Source organism: Grus americana, chromosome 4, assembly GCF_028858705.1.
Source record: "Grus americana isolate bGruAme1 chromosome 4, bGruAme1.mat, whole genome shotgun sequence".
Lineage (NCBI taxonomy): Eukaryota > Metazoa > Chordata > Aves > Gruiformes > Gruidae > Grus > Grus americana.
Window position 1 is genome coordinate 25080421 of NC_072855.1, and position 27072 is coordinate 25107492.

The 27072-nt window shown below is 37.2% G+C and overlaps 1 protein-coding gene across 11 annotated transcripts in view; it reads left to right on the plus strand.

Moving 5' to 3' along the window:
- Window positions 1-27072, plus strand: part of TBC1D1 (TBC1 domain family member 1) — a 115258-nt gene that overhangs the window by 56578 nt on the left and 31608 nt on the right. For 6 of the 11 annotated variants that reach the window (XM_054823415.1, XM_054823416.1, XM_054823418.1 and 3 more), the window contains 11 exons: window positions 713-802; window positions 4553-4657; window positions 5275-5407; window positions 6832-6923; window positions 8552-8662; window positions 11298-11426; window positions 13358-13444; window positions 14232-14521; window positions 16217-16357; window positions 18716-18832; window positions 20018-20157. In XM_054823415.1, coding sequence (XP_054679390.1) covers window positions 713-802; window positions 4553-4657; window positions 5275-5407; window positions 6832-6923; window positions 8552-8662; window positions 11298-11426; window positions 13358-13444; window positions 14232-14521; window positions 16217-16357; window positions 18716-18832; window positions 20018-20157 — 1435 coding nt within the window. The remainder of the gene's footprint in view (window positions 1-712; window positions 803-4552; window positions 4658-5274; window positions 5408-6831; window positions 6924-8551; window positions 8663-11297; window positions 11427-13357; window positions 13445-14231; window positions 14522-16216; window positions 16358-18715; window positions 18833-20017; window positions 20158-27072) is intronic. The other 5 variants (XM_054823422.1, XM_054823425.1, XM_054823420.1 and 2 more) reach the window with 4 other exon arrangements.

Here is a 27072-nt window from a genome sequence, read left to right on the forward strand (position 1 = left end):
GCAGACTTTCTGATGTGCCAGAAACTATGAGGAATTTAAATTTTATCTGTTAAAATGTTACAAAGATGTTGCCAGAAGCTGAAAAATTGAAAACAATAGTTTCACCTTAAAAATGCCGTTCGCCCATTAAAAGTTAGCATCACCTTTTGGGTCACTGCTGTATAAATGGCCTACAGGTTAAATTAAGTTAGAACATATAGTCCAGTAAACTCATTTTTATAGTTTGAGTTAAAGTCTTTAAATTAAATGCTGTGTGTGTCTTAAACAGATAAACAAAACCCTAAAAATAATTAGGTGGGATACAGGTAAAGACACACACTTGGATTTATATTTTAGGACAATTTAATTAATTGGCTTTTGGGAATGTGGTATGTGCCAAGCCTGCAGAAAATAAGAAAAGAGTGTGAGTATATTTTCTCAGTGCACAGTAAGTTACTTGCGGTATAATATTGCTTTCATCTAATTAAACACTATTCTTGGTCTCTTGTCTCAAATGTGAAACTAAATCTCAGTTCAGTAATGTGCAGAGCTCTGAATGCCAAATCAATGTTGTTTCAGTATTCTCTTTTTCTCTGGTAATAATACATTAATTGGTCTAAAAATACAGGTAGAAAAAAATTGAGATTTATGTCCAGGAAACAGTTTTATAGTGAGACAAAAGGAAGTGTAATGTTACTTGTTATCATCTTGCTGTTTATTTTGCTCTTTTTAGATTGGCCAGTCTGAAGTTTACCTTATCAGTCCTGACACAAAAAAAGTAGCAATTGAAAAAAGCTTTAAAGAAATATCCTTTTGTTCTCAGGTAAGATTGCAGTGTATTCTTTCTCTCTTTTTTTGTTTAAATATTCTGCACTTGTGAATGCTTGTGTACTCCTCTCTCCAAGTATTTCAAATGGATTCTCACCCCAGGGGTTTCGGTAATTGCTATTGACAAGATGCTAGTTAATCAGTAATCATGTAAAACTGACATTCTTCATATGTTTTGCATTGTAATTTCTGAGATAAAGACTTCTGTGTGCAGTTGATGAATAATATCAGCTAGAAGGAACACCCTGGTCAACTCTGATTTGAGGTTTCAGTGGGCTTGATTCACAGTTGTGCAAATCTGGGAATCTGAGCCATATTTTTCAAGAAGTGGTAATGAAAGGAGATAAACAATATATGAGTTCTCTAAAAAAAATACTTCAAAAATACATTTTTTTTCCAAGAGTGTAAGTTGCATGTGTGTAAAAGAAGACAACCCTCTGCCATGCAGAGGCAGTGTGTGTGATGCGCTGAGGGTAAGCGTGTTTCAGAGCCTCCTCATTCAGGATTAATCTCTGTGTCTTATGCCACAGAGTTTGCTTCCTTGTCCTTCTGCATCTCTTTTTTTGTGGTTCTGACTTTGATTTTGCATGGATTATATGAGGGTGCAATTTATTTAATGACTTTGAGCAGTGATGTTTTAAAAGAGATGCGTCTTACACATGTGAAGATGAAGAATGGCATTGCGCAGGTTACATGGGCGTGTGATTCACACTTAGCTACTGCAAGCAGCTTAGTGCTGTGAGGGCAGAATAGTTACTGTCACATCAAGGACATGGGACAGCTTGGGCAAGTGCAGCACTCCTCTGTGAGCAGCTGCACAAAATGCTGGTGGCTCCTGCATACAGGAGTGGAGAACTCTCCTTTGAGTGTTGCTCAAATACCAGCCTGCAGATTGAAGCAGCTGTTCATTAAAACATTTCATAGACTAGTTCCTTTTGTTAAGTAACCAGTTCCATGACATAGGGATTTGTCTTTCCCTAGCTGTTTTCTGTCCTGCAGGGCATGATTTGTATTTAGTTTGTCTGTGTACCAGATTTGATTCAGTTTAAGTGAATAGGGAAATTGAATTTAATTCATTAAACTAGGGTAGAGTCCTTAGAGAACACTTAATTCCTTTGAAACCTGTTATACATCGTTTTAGTTTAAATCTCCGAGAAATTAACCTGAGCTATAATTATATAAATAAGCTTACATTTATTAAGGAATGGATGTTCCTGCTAATTTACCTAAAAATTCACCTTGAATTAAACCAGTGCACTGCTTGTTTGTACTGTGGGGCTTGGGTGGGAATAAGAGCTAGTATACCAGGATGTGAATTTTGCCACTCTTTCTTGCACTAGGAACTATTTTGCACTTGGCTTACTTGCATAGTGCGGGTCTATTCAGTGCACCACAGGCTCTGGTCTTAATGATACTGGGGCAAAACTTTTTTTTTTCTCCCAGTAGGTTTATTTACCCATTTTTAAATATAGGGAATGTGATTTGCTGTTATTTGCTTCTAGCTTTTTTGGAATTTTTTTTTTTTTCATAAATGACATTGGTTTCTAATTTGATGAGGATAGCTTTCATCACTAAACATACAGGTAGCTATTCTGAAAATTTCAGAGTAAACACAAGTAGTTTGCATGCTGTCAGGTCAAGAGCTTTGAAGACAACTCCTGGATCACAGAAAAATCTTTGTCCCCATGTTCCCTTAGGCTATCTCTTAGGCAGGAGCTAGTTAGGTAGACTTTGTGACTTGTCCTGAAGGTCAGCAGACAGTTGTGCTCCTCAGAGCAGAAGTGAGATTCTCATTGAATTCTCCCCTCCTGTCTGAAGAATACGTTGCTAGGCAGATGTTATGTCAGTTGGGCAAATACTGGTATTGGGATACAGAGGCCTTTTCCCCCAAGTATACACATTTCAGAAGACTTGACAGAATGATCTTATGGATTTATCTTGATCATACGAGAATGTCAATAATCTTCTTTAAATTATAAGGGAGATCAGAATCAGTACTTAATTTCCAGAATACCCAATCCATCATTAAGATATTATAATGGCAGAAAGAAGTATGTGGTCCTGAGGCAGTATCTGACTTGGCTAATCTGAAACAGCTAGAGTGTTTGCCAGCTCCTGGTACCTTGCAGTTTAGTGAACAGGGCCATGATCCCAGCGGGGCTCCCTCCACCATAGCAGTTGGGTTGTCAGGAGAAGAAATGGACTTTCAGAAGAAGAAAAGTGGGCGGAGGGCTTATTGAGGGGGCTCAGCACGTTCTATGCACGCCTCTGATGTGGATGATGGAGGGAGAGAGTCTGTGAGTTGCATCAGCCTGTTCTTGCTTTATCATGTAGCCACCTTCTAAAATGCTTAGCCTTGGACATCTAATGGAGCTAAAGTTGGAGAAGCTGCAGGCTTTACATCATTTGAGTGTCCTTCTGATCTTTCTGTTCTCATGGTGTATTAGTGCCTGCTGTTAGTGTAATAAAGCCTTCATTATCTATGACTAATTGTCACACTCCACCAAACCAGCTATCTCCATATACATTAAATTATTTTCTTTCATTCAGCTAGCATGCTCTGAAGGATTATTGTTAGTATTTCGAACTATAAAACAACATTGTTTGGATTGCTTAAGGATATCTGATGCTGTAACATGTTTTTTTTGGGACACCTGACCATTCTGTTTTATAGAAGTATTCACTTTTTATGCTTTTTAAATGCTTTTTTTTAATGTTTTCTTCATGATAAAAAGACAAATAGAATATTCAGTGATTCTTGCTGTGTTAATAAGGAAAAGCAAAAAAAAAAAAAAACCAACAAAAAAAGTCCTGCTTGTTTAAATTTCACTGACAATTCTGATTTACTGTGATTCATCATTATGATTTTTGATGCAACAGTTTATTGCCTCTCTTTATGCGACTTTAATATTGTTGTGCCAGGACAGCTAGAGGGTAGTAAAATGGTGCTGATTGTAACTGAATTTCTATAAACAGGCTTTACCACTGTACATCATCATAATTTTGGGGGGTTTTTGACCAAGAATGGTGCACTGAGGAGACATGCACTGGGGTCACCTAACTGTACTCATCTGAAAGTCTTTTTGTAAAAGAAAAGAATTCCCAGCAATTAAAAAACCTTCTTAGCATTTTACCAGGATGTACTGTTTATCTACTGTTGCAAGTAGATTGTGCCTGAATTTGCATTCCTTTTAGGAGAAATAAGTGCTTCCACGAGTGATCTTTAAGCAATGATCTTTAAGCAATACATTTAACCATTTTAATTTTTTAAATAGCCAAGCTTTTCTTTAGATGAAAAACAAAATGTTTATCCGTTTTTCACTATTGCTTTGATTTGCTCTTACAGATGTAAAGCAATTGTTGACCACTAAAGCAAAAGGGAACAAAAACAGAGTGAGCTTTTTTCCCTGCTATTTCCAATATTGAGTAAAATACATCTTGAATAGTATTTCTTCATCCCTGTAAATGTTTTCCAATGGATCTATTATAATTCAGTCATTAAAAAAACCCAAACAAAACCATCAAACAACGTCTGACTTAAACAAAATTTAAGAGATTCATGAAGTAATAGGTTCTATAACAGAATAGATTTTTAATGGCCAGATGACTTTAATGTAGCTGAACAGAGATATGTGACCGATCTGTAATGCTGTTTGGCCTTTCGTGCTTTTGTTACTGGAAAAAATACAGGTATAAAACATTGAAAGTCAATATGACTACTTCATTACTGTTGTTTTTGTGCTAGGGAATTAGACATGTGGATCACTTTGGGTTCATCTGCAGAGAGTCTTCAGAAAATGGAGGCTTCCACTTTGTTTGCTACGTGTTTCAGTGTACAGATGAAGCACTGGTAAGTGTGAAAGAAAATAAGAGCCTAATAGAATATTAGGCCCTAAAAGTCAATTTCTATTGCTCCATGCTCTGTATTTTGCTGAATGTCTTCAAATCCTGCTCCAGTCAGAAATATAATTATTTCAAAAATGTAGTTAATGTAGCACTCTGCAAAGGAACTTTTCATCTGTTTCGAAAGCAGAAGTTAGTCCCCTTTATCCTTTCATTGCACAAACTAAGTTAGACTGTATGCCTCTTTTTTTGGAAGAGGGTTTTTTCATAGTATACCTGTTAAAAAAATCAGAACTACACTTCTGTGCTCTATGTCAGGCCAGTGCATCACAACTGCAGTAAACTTTTTTTATGACAGACAAGAAAAGGTTTCTAGATAGAGGTAGGATCTTTTATTAGACCACAGTAATAAAATTGGGTGGCCTGGAAGAGATATGACTGCACAGTGAGTTTTGTCTTGGTTGTGTGTTTACGTGCAGAAATGGCATGCTTTTCTTTTTAATCATAAGCACATTCCCAAACAAGTAGCAGTATCATTCTAAAAGACTGTTGCATTTGTGTTAAGGAAAACAGAAACTCAGTGGAATAGTGAAATTCTGTTCTTTTGCACTCTGTTCTTTTCAGGTTGATGAAATCATGATGACATTGAAACAGGCTTTCACCGTAGCTGCTGTGCAACAAACTTCCAGGGCACAATCCCAGCTCTGTGAGGGATGTCCTATGCAAAGCTTGCATAAACTCTGTGAAAAGATAGAAGGTGAGGTTTAAAGAACTTTCTGGTTGAGTATTTTTTCTAACAGTTTTATTGAGGGACAATCTTACATATGAAACTCTAAAGGAATGAATGCTTAAAAAGAGCTTGGGACTTGGGATGGAGGGTTGAAAGCCAGTCTTTTTATTTAGAGGACTGCAATGTAAAGTTATCAGTAAGGTAAAAAGAATTTTCTAACAAACATTAAGCTCCTTTCTTGTATTTTAATTGAATTTTTGAAAACTAATTAAGAGTCTAAATATTACTGAATTGCAGTTAGCTTGGCTCTATTAGCCATATAAATGCAGAGGACTGTAGACAAGGAGCTTCTCAAGAATATATGCTGCAATAGCCATGACCTGCTGTCCTATTGAATCCACTTAGATACTGGCATTATGCTATCACTAAACATGAACCGAACAGTGAACTTTTAATCTGCATGTTTGTGGTGTTGATCTATGCTCCTTCATGAAAATGCAGCAGTTAGAACTGTAGATGTTGCCCAGAAAACAAGTTCAAGACACAAAAGAAACCTCATTGCATTTCAGCAAATTTCAAATTTGTCCATTTAAGTGATGAATGGGGTGAAAGGGGAACAGCAGCTTGTCAGATCACATGACAGTAGTTTGTTGGACTAAAACCTATCTAGTATTAATTTGATGAAACTGGAGAACATCCAAAACTACTTTTTCACTATATTTTGGGCTTCAGCTAGGTATGATTTTTGAGAAATTTCTTAAAGGCAAATGTTTCTTAATGCCTTTAATCATGCCATCTGGTTAATCATATTGTCTGCTTCTGAAGGAGAAATGCCATGATCAGAAACTGAAGTACAGAATACTGTCAAAGATTTGCTGTTTTTCCACAGAAAATAGAGGAGAGGAATTTAATCTGGGATGAGAGGAGAAAAAAATAATCTGAACAAGAGGGTAGTCTGCTTTAGACTGTCAGTAAATGTTTTCAGCAAGAGGCAAAGCAAGAACTTCACTAACATGCAATAAATTTATTCTTTTTCAGAAGAGACCAAGGCATACAAATTGGAGAAAATCAGTGGAAATTATATTTGTACCACAAGCAAAATCCAAGCAGTACTGCATAAAACACCAACAAAGCAGTCTGCTAAAATGCAGTAGATTGTGGGTTTATTTCATCTTGTGTGATAATGGCCTCTTCAGCTAAGAGTATAATCCTGGTCTGTGCTCAGTAAATCTCCTCGTTGTAGAGTTCATGTCCCTCATTTTAAAGACATGAGTTCAGTAGTAGCTTTAAATTAACCTCGAGTTCTTTCTAATGCCCTGTTATGAAATCAGTACAATCGGTCAGCTCAAATAACTGATGAGCTTTGTCTTAAATTGTGTACATATTTATGTGATTGATTAATTCTGACAAATTTGACCCTGTGATGTGTTCTTTTTTGTTCCTCTTGCTAGGTTTACACCCTTCTAAGACTAAACTAGAACTGCAAAAGCATCTAACAACACTAAATAACCAGGAGCAGGCCTCAGTTTTTGAAGAGGTTAAGGTAAGCTCTTTGTTTCCTACAAGATTTTAAAACAATTGGGTTTTTCTTTTTTTTTTTTTTCCCCCCTAACATCAGTGTGAAGCACCAGTTATTTTCATTTTTGGTGAATTACTCATTGTCTTCATTTAATAGATTGTTAATCACTTTGTGCTTTAATTTCAAAATCATTCATTTTCTAGAGCTGTTAAAAACTTGCCTTATGAAAATGGTTTATTTTACTAATCTTTCTTCCCCTAATACTACTTGTTTTCCATGAAAATGTTAACTTCTCACTGAGTTAAACTGCACACTTTTTTTTTGGGTGAGGGTGGTAACTCGTACTGTGAGAAAATTCAACTGTTACTTTGATCAAAACAGATTGCTGTAATGTTCCCAGATCAGAAAATTTCCTGCCTAAAATTTATCCTAGATTTTAATGTTTGTCTAACTAACTAAAAAAGTTTAACTTTCTATCTTCTGAATGAAATCATTGTAGTACAGAGGAAAGTAGAGCTGGATTTAAGACAGACAATGAACATTGTAGGAAACGTCATTGGGCTTAGCACACTATTGAAGATTAGGAAATTTCAGACTTCTTTAAAAATAATGTTTCCTTCCTCTCTTGAGTCATTTCAGTCTCTTTGTGTGTTTCCATGTGGCAGTTTATCATCCAGTACCAAATTTGGAAGTTACTCTGTGGGAGTGATTCCATGAGCTAAGTGATTTCTTAGTATACAGCAGCTAGCACTGTTGTCTTTTAGTATTCTGCACACATTTTAACGGTCTAAAGCTTCTAGTATTCACAGAAAACTTAATTGCTTCTGGTGAGAGTCTGCAAACGATTGACTTGGTAAAACCAAGGATAAAGTACGTCTTTTTCAGCTGATTTTTTCAGTTGGACTGCCTGAAATTTTAGTTGTCGCATTCTTACAGCTCCATGTTGTAACCATGATTGGCATTTTTAGATAACTGTCTTTCTAAGGATATTTTTAATAAACTGATGTTGCTACCCTGGTGTTAGTTAATTCATACTGTATCCTCTGCATTACATCAATAGACTTAAAACAGCATGTGCTTTTCAAAAGTTAGGTTTCTGGGATTAAATTCTGTAATAAATTGTTTTAAAAACATTTTCTCCTACAATAATTCAGATCTAAATAGAATGCAGCAGAGACAAATATGTTCACCTTGTGCACCAATTTTAAAAATACCTGTGTAATTTCCCCAAAATGAAATGTCCAATGAGAAGGATTTCTAGAAGGGCTGTGTATCATAACTGCAAGACAGTATTTCATGTGTGCTACAAACTCAGAACTACAGTATTTTGGTTTTCTTTAAATTAGAAGCAAATTAGGATTTTTTTTTTTTTTAAATCTTTATTTGCTTTTGGCAATTTGATACCTCTACAGTTATCCTTTATCTTTCATGTAAATTGTCAAGTATGAAGTGAGGCCAAGTGTTTTTCTGGCTGTGTTGCTGCTATGCCTGGGACACTGGTGTCCTCTGGTGGACTGGAGTGGTAGGTTTAACCACGTTAAACTTGTTCTTACACTAACGACGTATCGTCAGTGACAAAATGAAAAGAGTAAATATGTGCTAATTGTTGTACAAATGTGTAATTACTGTGATTGTGGTGTTTTTAATTAAAGAAATTAAGACCAAGAAATGATCAAAAAGAGAATGAGTTGGTTATCTCTGTTTTGAGAAACATGTATGAAGAAAAACAGAAGGACCATGTTCATGTTGGAGAAGCAAAACAGGTAAGTAATTACTCAGTTGTAGTTGATATAAGGAGGATCCAGGAAAAAAAATCTTCCATTCCATTTTTATATCTTTCCAAAGGCAAATTTCCATCACTGGCATTTTGGAACTTCAAACTGTAGGCAGTGGTGAACACTGGTTTTGCTTATGATTGTCATGTGCCAAAACAGGCTTATCTCAGATTTTGAGGTACCTGCTACAGTCTGATTTCAGGCCTAGGAGACAGAGATGCGAGCAAGGTAGATGACTAATTTGGTTGTTTCTTTCTTCTCACTACAATGAAAATTCAACGCATGTGAGATAATATATAATGAATTTGTAATTGCTCTCAACCAATCTGTGGCATTTGCTATCCTGCTGTCTGTGTCAGTGTCCTGACAACACATTGGATTTGATCTTTGATAAAGACTATTACATTTACTTGATAGCTGGAAGTTATTTCTTGTGTGCAAACCATTATTTGAAGTGGCCTCAAGGAGGAGTAGCTGAGGAGGATTGCTGCAGAAACAGCAGCAGAGACTGTCATCCATTTCCAAAGAGCTGAGCTACCCTTTCATTCTATATCAGATTCCATCAGTGCTGTTTAACTGGCTATTTATACAGCACAGTTAAGATTTTTTCAAAAGGGATTAATGAGTTTGGATGCCTTGGTTTGTGACTAAATAACTTGAGACACCTCAAGGAGGTCTGTATTTAAGAGGATCAGCACCCATTCACTGGAAACTTTCTGTTCCAATTACTTGAGCCTTTTAAAACTTGGCTGTCTCACCACTGCTGGCCAGTAATTCCGTTGTGATGACTGCTGTTAGCTATTTGTGATATAACTAGGAAATGAATATATGGAGAGTAATTAGACCCCTGAAGAAATTGGGGAAATAGCAGCAAGTCTTCATTTACTATTGGTTCACTTTGTTAATCTCTCCTTTTATGGCTTACTGGCTAATTATTGACCTCCCTAAGAAAGCAGGAAGAAATCTTTGCATATGTCATTCTCTGATTTCTTGTCTTGGGCATCTCACCAGAAATGTGTTTTTCAGAAAAAAAGCATTGTAGTTATGGCATGACAGGAAGAAGCATTGCCTGAGGTCCTCTGTCATGATACCTGAAATATTTTTATTTGGTTTAATGCCAGCTGATTATCAAATAGTTGTCAGTCACGAATGGTTTGGAAGTTAGGGATATACGAAACAAGATAATATGTCGTCAGTGTGATTTGAAAATTCCTAAGGCCTACTGCAGTCTTGTTTGCTCAGTTCCTGGAACCAAAATTGGTTAATCTGACACTTGCAAAGATGCCAGTGCTCCAAGAACAGAGTCGACTTGCCCTCAGCCCATCATTGGCAGTGCTAGGTTAATGGTTGGACTTGATGATCTTAAAGGTCTTTTCCAACCTAAACGATTCTATGATTCGTCTTAGCATAATATTTTATATTTGCTCTGATAATTTATCTCCAGAGCTGTGTAATAGCAGATACCTTTGAACATGTACTCTGGCGGGGTTATTTGTCTCGGCAATCATTAACCTATGACATCCTGATGTCCCCGTTCCCTTCTTTTCTTTTCACTTTCATGCTTTTCATCACATTGGGGTTTTTTAATATTTAAATCTGGAGGAAAAAATTGAAATGTAATACTAGTACATGGATCTTATTTAACAAAAATGACCTTCAAAATAAATGTCTTTTCATAAGAACATAATAGCAGGCAGCATCTGATTTGCCCTTTGAGGATAAGATGAGTGAAGGTAAAAAGAAAATACAGAAGCCTGTAACTTTGTTGTACTGGAAAGAGGATACTTTAAAATTATATCTAGACAGGACAATTTGGTGATGGTGCTGATGCGCTATTCAGCTGCCCATGTACTAATAGTTATAGAGATCAAGCATTCAGATCTCCCATGTTAGGGCCAGGTAGAGAGGGCTACGGTGCCTGGCAGCCTCAAGATGAACCCCTAAAATAACACTGAAAACTGTGCTCTGGTTTCTGCTGCAGATGTTAGGTTTGGATGGTAATATTTGCATTGTAGCGTTGTTTTTGTATTCATTACACTAGTCTTTGCAAGCACTAAAAACGCACTGAAATATTTTTTTAACAAGCAAAACTCTCAATAGCCTGTTAGCTTTAAGGTGGAAGTGTTTCTTCTGGTGAAATATATAGAAGAGTTAGATCGTTGTACATCTTCCTGGCCCTTAGAAGGCCTCATTTTAATATAATGGAGACACTTGAGAGTTCTTGTTAATTATGAGCTTCCTCAATTTTGATTAATTTCTTGGCTGAAGAAGAGTAAATCCATAAGAAATCTCTAATCTGTTACACTTAAACATTTAGAATTTGTACAATTTTACTTTGGCGTTAACAAAAATTTGTCAACACAGCCATAAATCCCTATCAAAATGGCAATTCTTCCGAAGCGTGCTACTACATTCGACACGTTTCCTTTAAAAGATTTCCTGGTCTTATGTTAGAATAGTTTTTGTTAAATTTCAGTATAAGTATCAGTAGAGAAAAAGGCATGAAAAGCCAAGGACACCAGGAGAAAGTATTGATTCAAGTTACAGAAGTCTTCAGGCTGTTCACTGAGATTCTACTCCATGCTGTTGAGTATTTCACATTTCTGTTTTTAAACACTTGCAGACTTCACAGCCCTCTGCTGAGAATGCTGTAAATGAGGTGCCCAGCAGTGCTCCGAGATTCAGATTAGATATGTTAAAGAACAAAGCAAAAAGATCTCTGACAGAATCATTTGAAAGTATTTTATCACGTGTAAGTATCTTCATGTTTCTTGCCTCTGAACATAATTTCATTGTTTTATTTATTTGAATGATAGCAAAGTCATATTTGGTATCTTTATTTGTTGTAGACAAGTGGTTATTAAAGGCACAATGACAAAAATATTTGAGCGTACATGTTAGAAGGAGACAAAACAAAGCAGGGCTTTGGTAGAGAGAATACTAAGTCCTGGAAGAAGTGAACTAATTGCTAGATCAGAAATAGTGTATATATGCATTTCAAAAAATTAATATTTAAGTTGAGCATGAGCACTTATGAAAAGCGACCATTGTTTTATTTCTCTTTCAGATTTAGAAAATTTTAAAAGTAATTATAATTGTTCACTTCTCTTTATGTAGAAGGAAATTATTAGGGAACTGACTAAGCATTCCTAATGAGACAGTATTTATTAGTGACACAGAACTGATGAATAATGGGGCATCTGAACTTCTAAATGCTAGAGATTATTTGAAGGCGAGGAGTGTGAAGAAGGCACTAAGACTATGAAGGTATTTATGCAATATCACATCAGATAAAACTCTTTGTAAACAATGATAGTGCTCCCCCAAGAAAACAGGTTGGGAAAATGTCAGGAACAGATGGCTGAAAATATCTACTGAAAGTATACAGCAGCAGTTAAGAAAACAAATCAGATGTCTATTTAAGCACTACTTAAACCTGTTAGAGTGTCTTCTCATACAAATATTCTTTGTTTTGCACTGCATGGAAAAAGTCTGAGGAAAATAACAGGAAGCTTGGAAAGACTTGCTTGACAAAGGATTAAAAAAATCACACCTTCTCCTTTTTTTAAAAAAAAGAATGAGTTGTGACAGAATGCCAAAAAAACAAATACGAGAAACAAAAATTGGGCATTCTCATTTCTTATCAGCAAACAGTTAAACTGAAGCAAGATCTAGTACAGTTTCTTGGCTCATAGACACGCAACTTGTAGTGACAAAACTAGGCTTTCAAAGCTTATTTCAGACATCATATCTAACCTGTTCCCATGGAACAAATGATGGGAAAAGCATGTTGTCCTTGTTATAATTATGCATATAGGGAGGACTTTTAGTTGAGTATCTTCCCTCATTACTTCCCAGCCAGCATTTCTAGAGCACAGCTATATAGTCGTCGTATTTTCACTGTCATGGCTGTTTTGCTGGAAATTCTTGATTTTGATCAGATCTGAGGCAAAACATTTTGTCTGAGCTTCAAGGAGACAAGTCACTTCTGTAGACAATGACAACATTTTATATTTTACCAGGAATAACAGTTCAAAGAGAACATAAGCCTTAACTTCAAAACACAAAAAAATGATACCATTTAAGGTTAGGAAAATACAAGTTCCATAGTTGTGTTAGCACATAAGAATCCATAAGTAAGTTTCTTGATATTTCTCTTGGCTACATAAAAACATTAGTTGAAAAAGTTATAAAAAATATTGTTGAACAGATTATACAAAAATATTTAGACTTTCTGATTTGTAGGCATTGAAATGATAATAGCAACTATGTTGTGCTGTGTATTAAATTTATATGGGTTTAAGTCCTTTGTAGTAGACAGCCTTTTTGTTTCTTTGTATCTTGTTAAGAAGTTCCGAGTGTGAAAATTTCCTGTTTGGAATACAGAAGGTACTTTTAAGAGTAGTTATAGTACATGCGTGCAATATGTGATTATGTACGTATCATGGAAAGCACATCATGGCCCATGAGAATTCCTTAATTCCAAAGGATCCTTTAAAATGTCGGAGACTGTCCTGAATGAAGCATCCATTTCTCATAGGGGCAAAGGCTATTCTTAGGCATTTTAGGAAATTAAATTTGATACTGTCATTGAAAATTACAGATTCTGACTATGCTACACAAATGTCTTCAGTATGCCCCATATATTATAATCTTAACCACTGGTGTGCATTATCTCTACAGGGCAGTAAAGCCAGAGGTCCGCTGGACAGTTCTGGTGCTGTGGATTTGGACAGTTCCATGTCCAGTACCTTAAGCAGCACAAGTAAAGTAAGTAAAGCCTGGAGTGAATGTACATATTTAGAAACTTCAGATAATATTCCCTGAAACAAGTCAGATGTGAAATGTGGTTACCAACTGCTCACATAACTGTTCTGTTCTAACATCTTGCATTTTGTTTTGACTATTTTTTGGGAGTAGACAAGCTAACTGATTGTGTGTGAAAAGAAATAAACCCCAGAACATCCAAACAGTATGATAAAAACAGTATCATAAGGGGAGTAGATATGTCTTTTTCTTCCTACCTGTAAGAGTTCTGCCACTTGCTGATCCATACTTTATTCCTGTGTGTCTTTATTCCTGTGCAGCCTCTTGGATCAGCCACTGTCGTGGTGATTTTGGACTGAAATAGGTATCTAAGTCATAGGATTAAAGCCCTTCGTGTGAATCTTTAGACTGACAAGAGGAATATTGTTAGATGGGGTGCTAAATATGCAGTACTCTGAAATGCCACCCTTTTCATTGCTATCACTGTTACCCAAACCTGACCCACCTGTTTGTTCTGATCCCATTTTTTTCAAGTTGTACTCAACACACTGTAAAACACATTTACTTTCAAAATCACTTTTTCTCTGTAAAATGGAGACTATGATTTGTTGACCTAAATGGTTAATAACAAAGACATAAAACATCAAAGGTTCTTTCTTTGAGCTATCATGATAAAAATGTGCAAGTTTAAAGCAGGTCTCTGTGGGATGTGAATAATGACATGGGACTGCAACCTCAAAGATTAATTTTAAAACCCACATATTGATAACCTTATTTTTTGCACTGCTAGGAACCACCACTGTGTGAAAAGGAGAAAGACAGGCTTCCTACACTTCCTGCAGAAAACGCTGTCAAGACCAGTGGATCAGTGGGTGATCTCTCCAGCGACGCAGATGATTCTCCTATTGAGCAGTCTGTTATGTTACCTCAGCAAAGCTTTCGGAGGCGAGCAAACACACTGAGTCATTTGCCAACAGAAAGCCAGGAATCTCTGGGACCTGTTGAAACATCGCCGTCTGTTCCGCAGAGGAAACTTATGAGGTATCACTCAGTGAGCACAGAGACTCCTCACAAAAGAAAGTAAGACTTATTAAAAGCAGGCTATGATTTTGTATGTTGGGGCATATTTGGGGATGATAATTGCATACCAGGTATGTCCTCTTAACGGATAAGAAATGTATAGCAGCAGTGTGTTACTCTTTGGAGGTTTGTAGGTAGTCTGTTTAAAAACACTTCCAACCCGGCGTGCTCACAGGGGAGAGAAAACTTGAGATGTGTAGTTCCACAGTATACGTCACAAGACTAAGTGTAAGCTCAACATAGGATTGCTCCTAAGGGGTTCAGTTATATTTTTTAAACAATATTCATTAAATTTTGTTGTTTAGATCTGCAAGCAGTATAAATAAATGCCACTTCTTGTTGTCTATTTATAGAGAAAAGTCCAGTGGCATTTGTGATGTTGAAAACCTTACTAGTTGGTGAATTCATGTGTGACTTTAAAATAACACACAAAATTGACATAAATTGCCTAATTGTTGATAGAGGTGAGGCTCCTGTCTAGCTTTTCAATGAGCCTATGTAGATTTTACTCACAAAAACAAGCTACTGCTTACCTTCCTGCTACTATTCTTCAAGCTATCCTCCTTGAAAAGCCTGCCTCTACATCTCTAAAGTCTCCTCTTAACTTTATGGCAGTTTTCTTCCCTCCCCCTATCTGACTTTTTCCAATTACTATGGAAACATTTCTGTCTGTAGACTTCTGTTTTGCTGCCAAAACTGCTCATTTACACAAGTTAGTAGGAAAACTGTGTTCCAGCTCATTTTTCCCTGCAGGAGGCAGGGCAGTAAATGACCATGCCTGAAATAAGTAATGACAGTGCAAAAAAGAGAATTATAGTATTTGAAATGAGACATAACCTGGGTTGCCTTTTTGTCCCTTATTTGAACCTTTTTAATTCTAAAATACTAGAATGTTTTTGTAGTGCAGTTTAGGACTTGTGGTGTTGGACTGTTATCTCCATGAGAGTTGCCTTGACGCTTGTAGCTGCTTGTTCAATCAGTTCTTATCTTACTATAGGAATGCAGCTAGAAATTAAGTATATTTTTAATTTCCTTGGTTATTTCTATTTGTAATTTTTAGTAAGACTTGAGCATGCCTGCTCCCTCACATAACTCAAACCAAAAATAAATCCCTCTTGCTTTCCTTTCATATCAAATGTAAAAAACCAGGGGAAATGGAAAACTTAGAAGAAAAGCATACTTAAAATTCTCAAAAATCACTGGGATGATAGACTTTTAACAAGTCTTGTGTGTTTTATGAGTGTTTTTGAACAGCTTACCTCAATTCATAAATTGTTTTAGTTCTTCATGTAGCATTTCACTTCTCATCCATTAGAACTCTTGGTTATATGCCTGACTTTATCATAGAAACGAAGGGGAAGCACATCTGAGGGAGAAGAAAGGGGTGTGTTAGTGATGGTGTTTTGGGCGTTTAAATTTAGTCATACGCTGAAATGCCTTGCTGAAGCCTGTAAGTGTGTATTTGAGGCTTTGCTGATTAGGTCAAAATGTTCAGCCTCTGAAGTTACTGCATTCACTGTGAAAAACATAGGAGATGGCTCATTTGTTTACGCCAGGTCTCTTTCAAAGATTAGAGAAGGGATTTCACTTTTTTTTTTTCTTCTCTCCTCTCTTACTGTGTTTTGTTCTTTGTGCTACCTCAACTCCATTGCTCTGGTTGGAATCCCACTATAACGGTTTGAATGCATCTGTCAGTGAACCTAAAAGTTCTTCTGGTCAACTTGCGCGTTCTCCTACTCTAGCTCGTCTTAATCCTTCGGCCTCTTCACCCAACTTTTTTAAATATCTGAGGCATAATTCAAGTGGAGAACCAAGTGGGCATTTTGCACAAAAGAGGTGAGCTAGCATCTGTACATAGTTTGGGGTAGGGTTTGTTTTACCATGTCATAAATATGAAGCTCCATAGTGTAAATAATTAATATAATTCAATATAGACCAAAGGTGGTAGCTTTTTATGCAAGAGGGAACTCTTTAACTGCTCTGCTACTGAATGTAGAGCTTCTATTTACATAATTTTGTTTTAAATAATAAAATTCTTTCAGACAAATGGACATATGACTTTCTTTAGAGCCAGTTGCTCCAAAGCAACTTGTTATGCAGCAGACAGCAGCACTACTTAAATTGTGTGAGGGACAAGTTGCCAAGAACCTGTGATCCAGCTCACTCTGTCCCTCCTGAATCATTCAGTTCTGTTCTACTTTGTTCATGGTAACACAGAAACATATTAATATTCTTTTGTGCCTGACATTAAAGACAAATGACTAAATTAACTAAAGGGGCCAAGAAATAGCAGGACTGTGGAGAGCCGATATAAAAAAAAACCCCACAAACAACCAAAAACCACAAACAAAAAAAACCCAACCCACTCCCCCCAAAGCCACAAACCAAGAACAAACAAACAAAAAATCCCAACCCACCAGCTCATGTATTTGTCTTGGTTACTTTGAGCAATATCAAATGATACTTTTCTGTGCCTCCTTTCTTAGAACAAAAATACATATAGATAACATTGAGAAAAGGACATTAACCCATCATTTCCTTGAGAACCTGAAATAAGGATCTCCCTAAAAATCTTAACTGTGAAACTCCTTAATTGCCTTGAGCTAAAACTGTTTACTGTAGCTCAAAAGGCTAATGAGACCAAATGTCCTGGGAAGCACTGTCAACAGTCACTGGCCATTGGCAAGCAATTTTTATTGCTGGTGTTTATTGTTTCGTTTTGTTCTCTTGGGTGAAGGTTTCCTGTTTCCCCATGGTGCTGATTCTTCTAATCCTGAGAAAATACTCAACTGAGAACCTTGTTTCACCAGTTCCTTCAGTTGTTTTTGCTGACAACTAATTAGCATCTCTCTTAATTTAGCTTCACCTCAGAAGTATGGTATAGCTCAGAGGAGGAAATGTGAGTGTAGAATGTCCTCTGTACTCTTCATTTTTATAAGACTTGCTTGAATCCTGAAGGTTAAATTCTCAAAAGTAGATTTTTCCAAGTAAATTTGGTAATGGTTCTGCACGCATGATAGCAATTTCTCCTTGCCTTTCCCTGTCATTTAAGGGTATAACATATTGAACCTCTAAGCAACAAGACTGAAAATGGAAATTGATGGGGACATCAAATGCGTTAATGAGTTTAAATCAATAAAGTTAAACTGCCTAAACTGATTGTATTCTGTAAGTGAAATTACTGTGTAAGTGTGATGGATTTACAATGCAATTGTAAGTGAAACCTGTTTGCAGGGCACACCATGCTACAGCCTTATCTTCTTTGTACCAGCTACTAAAGAACAGCTTCACTTCATACTAGTGATTATCCCAGAGTATTCTCCCATCCCATTCACATCTTCAGAAGACGGTGCTAAATGCTATCTGGATATATCATTATGGCTTATCAGAAGCAGTTCTTTCTTAAACTTAGTTTTGCAGGAGTAAATTCTCATGTTTTTGTGTAGTCATCTGAGAAAAGGTCTTCTAGTATCATCAACCAAGTAATTTTCTGTGTTTTCATTACACGCAGAAATTTTTTGTTACCTGAGTTATTCTCACATTTCTATTAACCTTCTCCTGAGTACGTTGGGGGCTTGTTATTTTAAAAGAAAGAGCAGAATTATGTTGGCCAGATGACTCTTGATGAAATTTGATTAGTGTTCCTGTCTGTTGCATAAATAGCACCACAATCCTAAATGATCAGTCAGAAGGTTCAACTTTTAACTGAAAAGTTCCAAGCTTATCTGTATAAAAACCTGTTAATGCTTTACAAAATGGTTTTAGCTAAAGTCTTATTTTTCATTTGCCAACAATGGTTATCAGTGTCAGCTTTTCCAAACCTTTTCCCCCAAACTTAGTCAATCACTGAAACTGATATTTAAGTAAATGTGGAATGATGAAGTTGGCATCAGTTCTTATTGGATTAAAGGAATTTACTTGAAACATGCACTAAAAATCTTGGAATATAGCAAAGAATAATAACTTTACTGGAAGTATGTTTGTTTATACTGGAACATTTTCGTTTGCCCGAACAAATATGTATTTCAAAGTAGCACTTTGTTAGCAGTTTCAGGTTTGACTCTGGTTTCCTTGATATTCGGGGCTTTGGGATTTAGCTGCTTTTTGTTCGAAACTTAGCAGTATGTATTATTTTTATTCTGTGGATTTATACTTCTTTGTTCTAAACTATACTTTTCCCAACTGCACTCTCAGCATCTCCTACCGTACTGCCTTAAGGAAAAAGCTTCATTCTTCCTCTTCTGTGCCAAATTTCTTAAAATTTCTGGCTCCTGTAGATGAAAATAACACCTCTGACTTTAGGAGCACAAGGTAGGGTTCTCTATTAAAGCCTGGAGGTAAAACTGTATTTTCAAAGGTTTCTTTGTCTGAAATATTTCAAATGCTTCTTGCACTTGCAAAACCTGATTTGTGCAACAGTTCACTTGCATGCATTCTGCATGTGATTGCTTTCAAAAGGATGGAGCTATCCCAGACTCCTCTCCCATTAAGACTGCAGAACTTAGCCATTGTGATGTTGTAATGGTCATGCAACTTCCGTCTATGTACTTCTGTGACGATTCCTGCCAAAAGACTGTAGTAGCAGTTTTCAGTTAAGAGAACGTATATGGTTCATCCTAAGCAATGTCAGTGTCATGAAATTGGAAGGAGAGGATGACCTGTAAAATGCTCCTCCCAGGTGCTGCCAGAGCTATTTGAAGTTCATTTATCCCTTCCAGCTTCAACAGACTCATGCAACATTTAGCCAATGGCTGGAATAAAGCAATGAGTAGTTTAAAGATGTACCACGTGGAGGATACTAGTGGGATTTTTAATAGGAAAACAGCATTGCTGTTCACTATTTCATTTAATATTCTGAATAAAAACCTCTGTAGGTTGTGTGTGGATTACATCAAAGGAGTCACATCCAAGGTTCCTGGGCAGCGTTCCCAAGTCTGTTGCTTATTTCAGACGGTAACTTGCAAACACAAAAGTTAAAAGTTTTGTTCCAAGTCTGTGTTGTGAAGGAATATATTATGTACCCATTTCACAGAAGGTTGGAAGTTTAGTTGGTGTTTATAAAGCTCCTTGATGTGTGCTGATAAAAAGCATCAGCAATTCTTTATGTCTCCTATGAATGATCACTAGATTTTGTGGATGGCATTTAAATAGCAGAATGGTAAAGATACATTATGGTGTATGTGTCTTTAATGCATTGTGTTTAATACACTGCTGCAAAGAAAGGTGAAAATTAATTAAAATTGGAGAAAGCAGATTGCACAGAGCTGCCAGCCCCTTTTGGTGAACGTAACTGATGTTTGCAGCCTTGTATAAGCCTGCTGCCACAAAGCAAGCTTCACATACCTAACACTAAGGCTTGACCCAGCATGTGCACAGCGCACTGCGCTCACTCCTTAGTTGATGGCTCGTGTTACTGTATTCACTGAAGACTGTGCCACTGTTGCTAGCAGATTCAGGTAACCTACTCACAAGCCATTCTGTGTTCCATAATTTTAGCGACTACGAATCCAAACACAGCCCACAGGCCATTGGTGCGGACAGCCCTGTAAAGACTCGGCGGCATTCATGGAGGCAACAGATATTCCTGCGAGTGGCAACCCCTCAGAAAGCGTGTGATTCTCCCAGCCGATATGATGGTAAAGTCTGTGTTTGTTTTGTTCCTGTGAATGTTGTTAGTGGACGTAGTCTGTGAAGTGTGTATCGTTTTGTCTACCGAGTGGACATATTTGCCTGGTGCTGTGTTTGTACTCTCTTTGCAGCTTCCCACCTACTTTTTGGTCGTGCCAAGCTCATCAGCTGTTGAGTTTTCGTTTTTCAGCTTCATATGTAACATAGTTCCAATTGTGTCAAATTAACTAACCAGAGAGGAATTTATTTTTATATGTACTATTTTAATGAGTTCTGAGGAAAGAACACCTTAGAGAAGCTTGTATATGTAGATAATGGTCTCTGACTCACTAAAATTTGAATTTCACAGCTTGACCTCTGCAAGCTCTACCTTCCGACTGATCTCTAAGGCCATTGTATAAGAAATAAGAAAAAATTTAAGGGAACAAGAGGGAGCAGTACATTCTAGTAAATGTAGTAAAAAGTAACCATCTTAATGTCACTGAGACACTTTTCTTGCATCTTAAAGGGAGACCTTGATTAACTGGGCACCTCATGTAACAATTTTGTCATTAATGCATTGCTTGCAACGTAATTTGACTGATGATGGTGTAAGCTGTCTGTGGGCATAGATGCCTCTCAAATTTAGTGTACTTCAAAACAAAGTGATCTCAAAAGCATGTTGTGTAAGCATACGTGTGAAATGTTCTCCTGTACTTCAAGGCATATGAAGAAGCTGTTCAACCTCAACTGTTCTGTGAAGCTACTGTTTTTGCAGGTTTGATGCATCTTTTTGCAACTGAAAATAGTCTCACTTGTTTTTGAAAGCCACAAAACCATCCCATATTAAATAGAAAAAACCAAAACCCTAAACTGCCTATCCAAGCATTTTCTCTGAGACATAATAGCTGCAAGATACAATCTTAACAACCTACAGCTGGATAAGCAGAATAGTTGGAGAAACAAGTGTGGCCAAAATGGAAAACAGGAAGTGCTATTAATAGGAGGAGCAATTTAAAATATCTGGCCTTTTTCTTCACTCTTGTTTTCTTTTTCTGTTTTTATTCTAATGTACATATTCCATTTATCAACAGAGGAAGAAAAAACAGTCAGGGTTTTGGGGGTTTTTTATTATTTATAACAAGCATTGGATTTTTCCATTTGGATTTTCATACATCTCCTGGAACACTTCTGGCAGTAAAGGATACTCACGATCCAGTCTGCGTAGCCTTTGAGAGGTGCCGAACAGATGATGTTGCATTGGACTCCCCACCACAGTTAACGTAGTAACCTCTGTAGTTCCAAAGTAAATGTAACTAGCTATCATTCATCATCTTGTTCTTCTTTCTTTCATTTTTCTCTCAAGGAGAAGCAGCACATGCACTGGGGTTTATTGATTTGATAAGTTACCTGTAATTCCTTGTACTTCTGGGTTGGTTTTTTGGGTTTGTTTTTTTTTTTTTAAAAAGTCTTTATCTTTCTAGACTGATTTGCTTTGGGAACAGAATTTATGCAAACAGCTGATGTATCACCAAAAGATCAATTTCAGTCAAATTGGACAGAGGGCAAAGAAGGCTTTAAAGATAACATGTTTTGTTGTGTTCTGCAAAAGTAAACATAGAGGGAAACAAGGGAACATTCATAAGTTTCCCTTTATAGACTGTGACTCCACTGACCAATTTCTCCATTCAAGTGCAATAGCCCACGCACCACTCCAGGGACCTCTGCAGGAGAGCAGTAAGAAAAAAGGCTAGGGATTTTTTTAAAGGTTAGTAAGTCAGCCAACCAAGAGACCCAGATCTTAGTGAGTCAGAGATGATAAAGTTTTTCAAGTTTAGCATAGGCTACTTTACTAAACCTCGTATTAAACATAAAATCTACCAGTAGCCTGAACTGTGTGTTGTTTTGACCACATGTGGGCAGGCACTGTCAACAAAATGAAACTGCTCTGTAGCTGTAACTTCTTTGGGTTGTAATCAGTAAATATGCATGTGTAATGTCACAAGAAATAGACATGACTGTAAGCTTTATATACACAGAAAGACCTATATCCTGACATTTGTGATTCCATTTGTGTAGGCGAGCGGTGAGCTGAGTCTCATGATGCATCATGTTCACTGCCACTCTCTGTGTGGTTAACACAGCAGGATATGAAGGTGCATTTACTAAAAGTTTAAAATAAAATACCACCACAAAGAACTCACCAGACAACTGATACATATCTTTTGCAGAAATTTTAAGTTTAATCTTAGGAGGTTCTGAACTTGAGAGATGTCTACTGTCCTCAGTTCCCACATGAAGCTGACAGAACTTTGAGTCCCACTGTCTTGCACTTCTGGATCCTTCACTTCTTTAGGAGGTGCTCATAGGTAGTTGGAGATAAAACTTCATTTCCTGTAGCTCAGCTGGAGAGAAATGACTGCTGGCTGTGCTTTGGTGGTTGCATTGTGTATTACCAGGCAGAAAACACACTGTTTGTTTTGCAGACACCATTATTTAAAAGGAGGGATTTATTATACATGAAGGAGGGTGTTAATTTCTTCTTCAGGAGTAAAATAAAAACTGGTCCTAAATCAGTAGAGTTAAAAAAAATTGCAAATAGATATACTAGAAAGCCTTTCCTTTTTCTTGTCAGTTGAGATTCCTGCCTTGCCTGACAACTGGACTCAATCCAGCAACACGCAGGCAAGGTGAGTGCTCTGAGACAACAGAAAGCCTTGGATAGAGGAAACCACTACTTTTGATTCTTATGGGAGTAATGTCCCATGTGCAGGCCCTCCTCCAGCCACCTTCTGCTTGTGGGTGCTGCCACTTTCCCTGTTGTTTTCTCCTGCTTCTGTACATAACTTTACAATGAAGCACATTGGAGAAGCATTATGCCATTTGCTGCTTGGCAGGACAGCCAGATGAACTCTGGTGAGCCTGAAGATGAGGCTGATCTCCAGTTTGGGGTTCTAGAAAAGATTTTCTGCATAGGTGAAATGATCTGTAGACATTTTTATTGCTTTCCAGCTGGTAGCTGGAGGTTTGCAGGCTTGAATTCTGCTAGTTTTGTTGTAGGAAGCTGCAGTTCAAATGTCCAACCTCATCTGCCATTCGGCACTTCCCACAGAGTGGTTGTGCTGCTGTGGGTGGTGTGGAGCACTGGGGGACAGCATTTCTCTCACCACCACCTTGAGACACACTCAGTGTCTTGTCCTCCGATGTATTTCTTTTTTATTTATTTGTGGGGGTGGAATGAGTCTTGTATCCTGCAAAGTGGAGAGATGGAGAAAGAGTAGTACAGGTCACTTACACACTTTGATCTGTTACAAAACTATTTCCTTTGAAAGAAGATTTTCATTATCTCTTTTTCTAAAGCTTTTTTGTCTTGTTTTCTGTATATGAATACACAAAATTCACTCTGTCTCTTCCATTCACTTAAATATTCTAAGTTATAAAGGGTTTCTGCAGTTCTTTGATTTTTACTTTTATACCTGCCCACCCTACTTGCAGCCAGATCTTCATACTTCTGTAGAGTGTCTCTAACAAGAGCCACATTCTGTGACTATGCAAATAGTTTAGGACTTCCTAGTTCTCTGTCTTCACTGGTAAAAATGGTGAAGGGAACAACTTCAGGATCATTTTAAACCAGTTGAAGTATGGGCTCACTCAGAAGAGGTGATCGGTTTAGAGGTGATTGGTTTTCAGTTGGATCATTTTTCTAGTCCCACTCACAGTGTTACACAAGCGCTAGAGCAGGCACAGGGAGGCAGGCAGGGACACGTCTCTGGAAGCTGAGGGTGGGTGCTCTTGCCCTGGTCAGGAGCAGGACACACTTAGATCTCTGCAGAGTGATCATGAAACTTCACCTTGCACTGCAGTGCAGCAGGATATTTGCATACTTTGATTCATCATCTACAAATCTGTGTGCAGTGGACTTTTTTCACTACGATTTTCTCATATTGACTGTTCAGAATTGGTCATAGTGGGAGAACAGTTTTGCAGATTGTCAGAAACTCCCAGCAAAGTCAAGTGCTAGATTTAAAGGGGGTGTGAATAGTTTTCTGAAATAAATGGTGGGAAAGGGATGGTGCTTGTCGTGAGCTTTCTTGCTGCAGGAGGTGTGTTGGCAGTAGACAGCACGATTTTTGTAACAGCTATGTCAGTGTTAGGTTGAAGAATGGGTTATTATTTTTTTTTAAGGTGGGCAGTGGGGTGAAGTTACATGTTGAACAGTGAAAGAAATTGCAATTCGGAGGAATGAGATGCTTGGTATTGCTTAGCAGTACTCAGAAAATAGTTTCAGATGAAAAAAAGGAACTTTAGCTAGAACAGCTACATAGTATTTTACAACTTGACTTGCAGAAAAAGACTGGTTTTGAAAGTACAAATTTCTTTGTACAGGAAAAAATCCTTGATTCATTCATTAAAATGAATTGGGTTTCGGTCTCTGGCAGACAGAAGTAGCAGACTGTGAAATCCTAAGTGCTGAAGAAAACTTTGGATTTGAAGAACTGTTATTCTTAAAACAGCTATAGTTAGCACGTACCTATCTGTGTGTGTGCTTTGTGGTTAGGGTTATAGTTCTCCCATTATTTAAGTAAAAATATTTTTAAAACCATTTTGTAGTAGTATTGCAAATACTGTAAGCTGTTGCTTTAGCATTCTATACTTGGAATGTTTGTGTGGTGTAAATTATTTGTAATGTGTCCTCGAATACTGTTCTAATGGTTCTTTTTTAGCAACAAAATTATTATTAATTAATGACTAGTTTTGTAAATGCTGTGATAAAGCCAGTTGGTTAGAATTGATTACTCAGTTCTGTCCCCCTCAGAGCAAATATATGCTCATAATCTTGATTTGCAGCACAGTAGGTTGGCTATAAACAGTAAGTACCACACATAATGTGTGACAGCTTCTGTGCCCATTGAAATTATCAAGGCATTCATTTCTCAGGGCTTGATAATATTAGTAAATGGGGTGAATGTGGAGGTGGTGATTACTTTTTAAGAAGCTGTTGGCTTTAAAAGAAAATTCAAACTCTAAAGCATCTCTCAGAGCTGATTTTAGTCAACTGTATTGAAGTACACAGTTTTTCAAGAATTCCTCATTCAGCCATTGCATTATGTGGTATGTCAGACTAGCAGCATCTTGTGATTCCATATCAGAAGCTTTCTGATAAGAGAAGGCTCCTGGTCATGTTACCACATTCGGTTATGAAGCCAAATATTCCAGACATCTGTGTAAAATAATAGGAATATTATATCCTTGGTTATAGAAGTTTGCAGTTCCTCTTTAATTTTTTTTATCATGTATGAAAGAAAGTGTTGCACTACTTGAATGGAAGATCTGAAGAGAGCTAAGGATGTTGTGATAGTCTTTTCTTTTTGGGAATTTCATCTGACACGGCTGTGAAGATTCACTTGTTTGCTAAGCTGAATTTTGTGGTTTAAAATGCAACAAAGAAAAAAAATGTAATGCAGAAAATAAAATCCTTAACGGAATTCTTCCATCCACATTCTCACCATATCTTGCCTGACTTTGTAACCCTGGAGAACAGATGTGACCGGTAAACACTGCATTTAGAGAACCATGTGTAAACAACTCACGTAGTGAGGATGGCAGTAATGCATTATATTTGAGACTCCTCCCTATTAGCCTCCTACAAAAATAAAACAAGCCCTTCTTTTCTATGTGAAGTGTTGCAGTTTCCAGTCAAAGATGAATCTTGTTATCTTGCTTTTGGTATTTGAGATTGGTTAGACTAAGTGCTACTGCGATAATGTTTTTAAAATTTAGGCTTTTAGGTGGGTTTCTCACTTCTGTTGTTTTTTTACTTTGTGTGTGTGGTTTCTCTTAGTGGGTTTCCTTTTTCTTCTTTTCAGAAAGCCTTGTTTAATACTGAGATTGACTAAGAAACTATTGATCAATTAATTTTTTTTCCTAGTCAATTACAAATGAAATTTCCTAAGAAATGAGGTTTAAGGCAACATTTTATTAACTCACTGTAGGAATACTTTGATGTTCTCCCACAGGTGCCAGCAAATGCTCATTATTCATTGTAGCTTCTTCTGGAGCTAATGAAATTTCCTGTTTCTATCACACTACCAGTCAAATACTGTCTGTTTTAGTTACTACTGGAGTTATTCACGAGCTTTTCCTCTACAAAATTCTTTAGTGTGGTCCCTGCTAGCAATATACCGTGATACATTCTTCATAATCTTTTGTACTTTTTGTGTGTCATCTTTGCACGTGACAGTTTTGTGTAATGCATTTGTTGATCCTTTTGGAGTGTAGGGATACTCTGCATCTTAGGATTGAAGCACTGCCACGTGAAGCCGAAGAGCTGAGTATAAATGAATGGATCTGCTGTACAAATTCCATCTCAGTCCATTGTTCATATGGACCTTGTTGTTTCTTGGGTAGTATGAGTGGTGGGAGCATCAGAGCAGTGCTTTTGAGGTACGTATGGATGTACTAGTACATTTGTGCAACATTTCCATCTGCTTCATGAGCAGTTTCATCTGCGGTTCATTGCCTTGCACAAGTTCTACAAGCACAGGAAAGCTGGTGGCTTTCCCAGTGAAGTACACTCTTTCTCAAGGAATACTTAGTTTGGACCCGCAGAGTTGTAGAAGTGCATTGCACAGAAGAGTAATTCTGAAGGGTCGTCCAAGTATGAACTTAAAACGGAGAATAACCTGTGTTGATAAAATATAATAATAGTTATTGAGTCAACTTGCCCAAGCCTGAACCTTAAGAGTAGAAGTGTGGTAGGCTTGTAGAAGTGCCATGTATGGAGGTAGTATTTTATATGGAAGCTGCAGGGAAGGGAGCAACATATTTTAAAGGAGTACGGGTCAAATGTGGAATAGGAGTCAACCAAAGCTGACAAGGTTGACAGATGAACAGGGAAGCTGTCTTTCAGTGTGTGCTGAAGATCCTGCTTGAGTGCACTTACT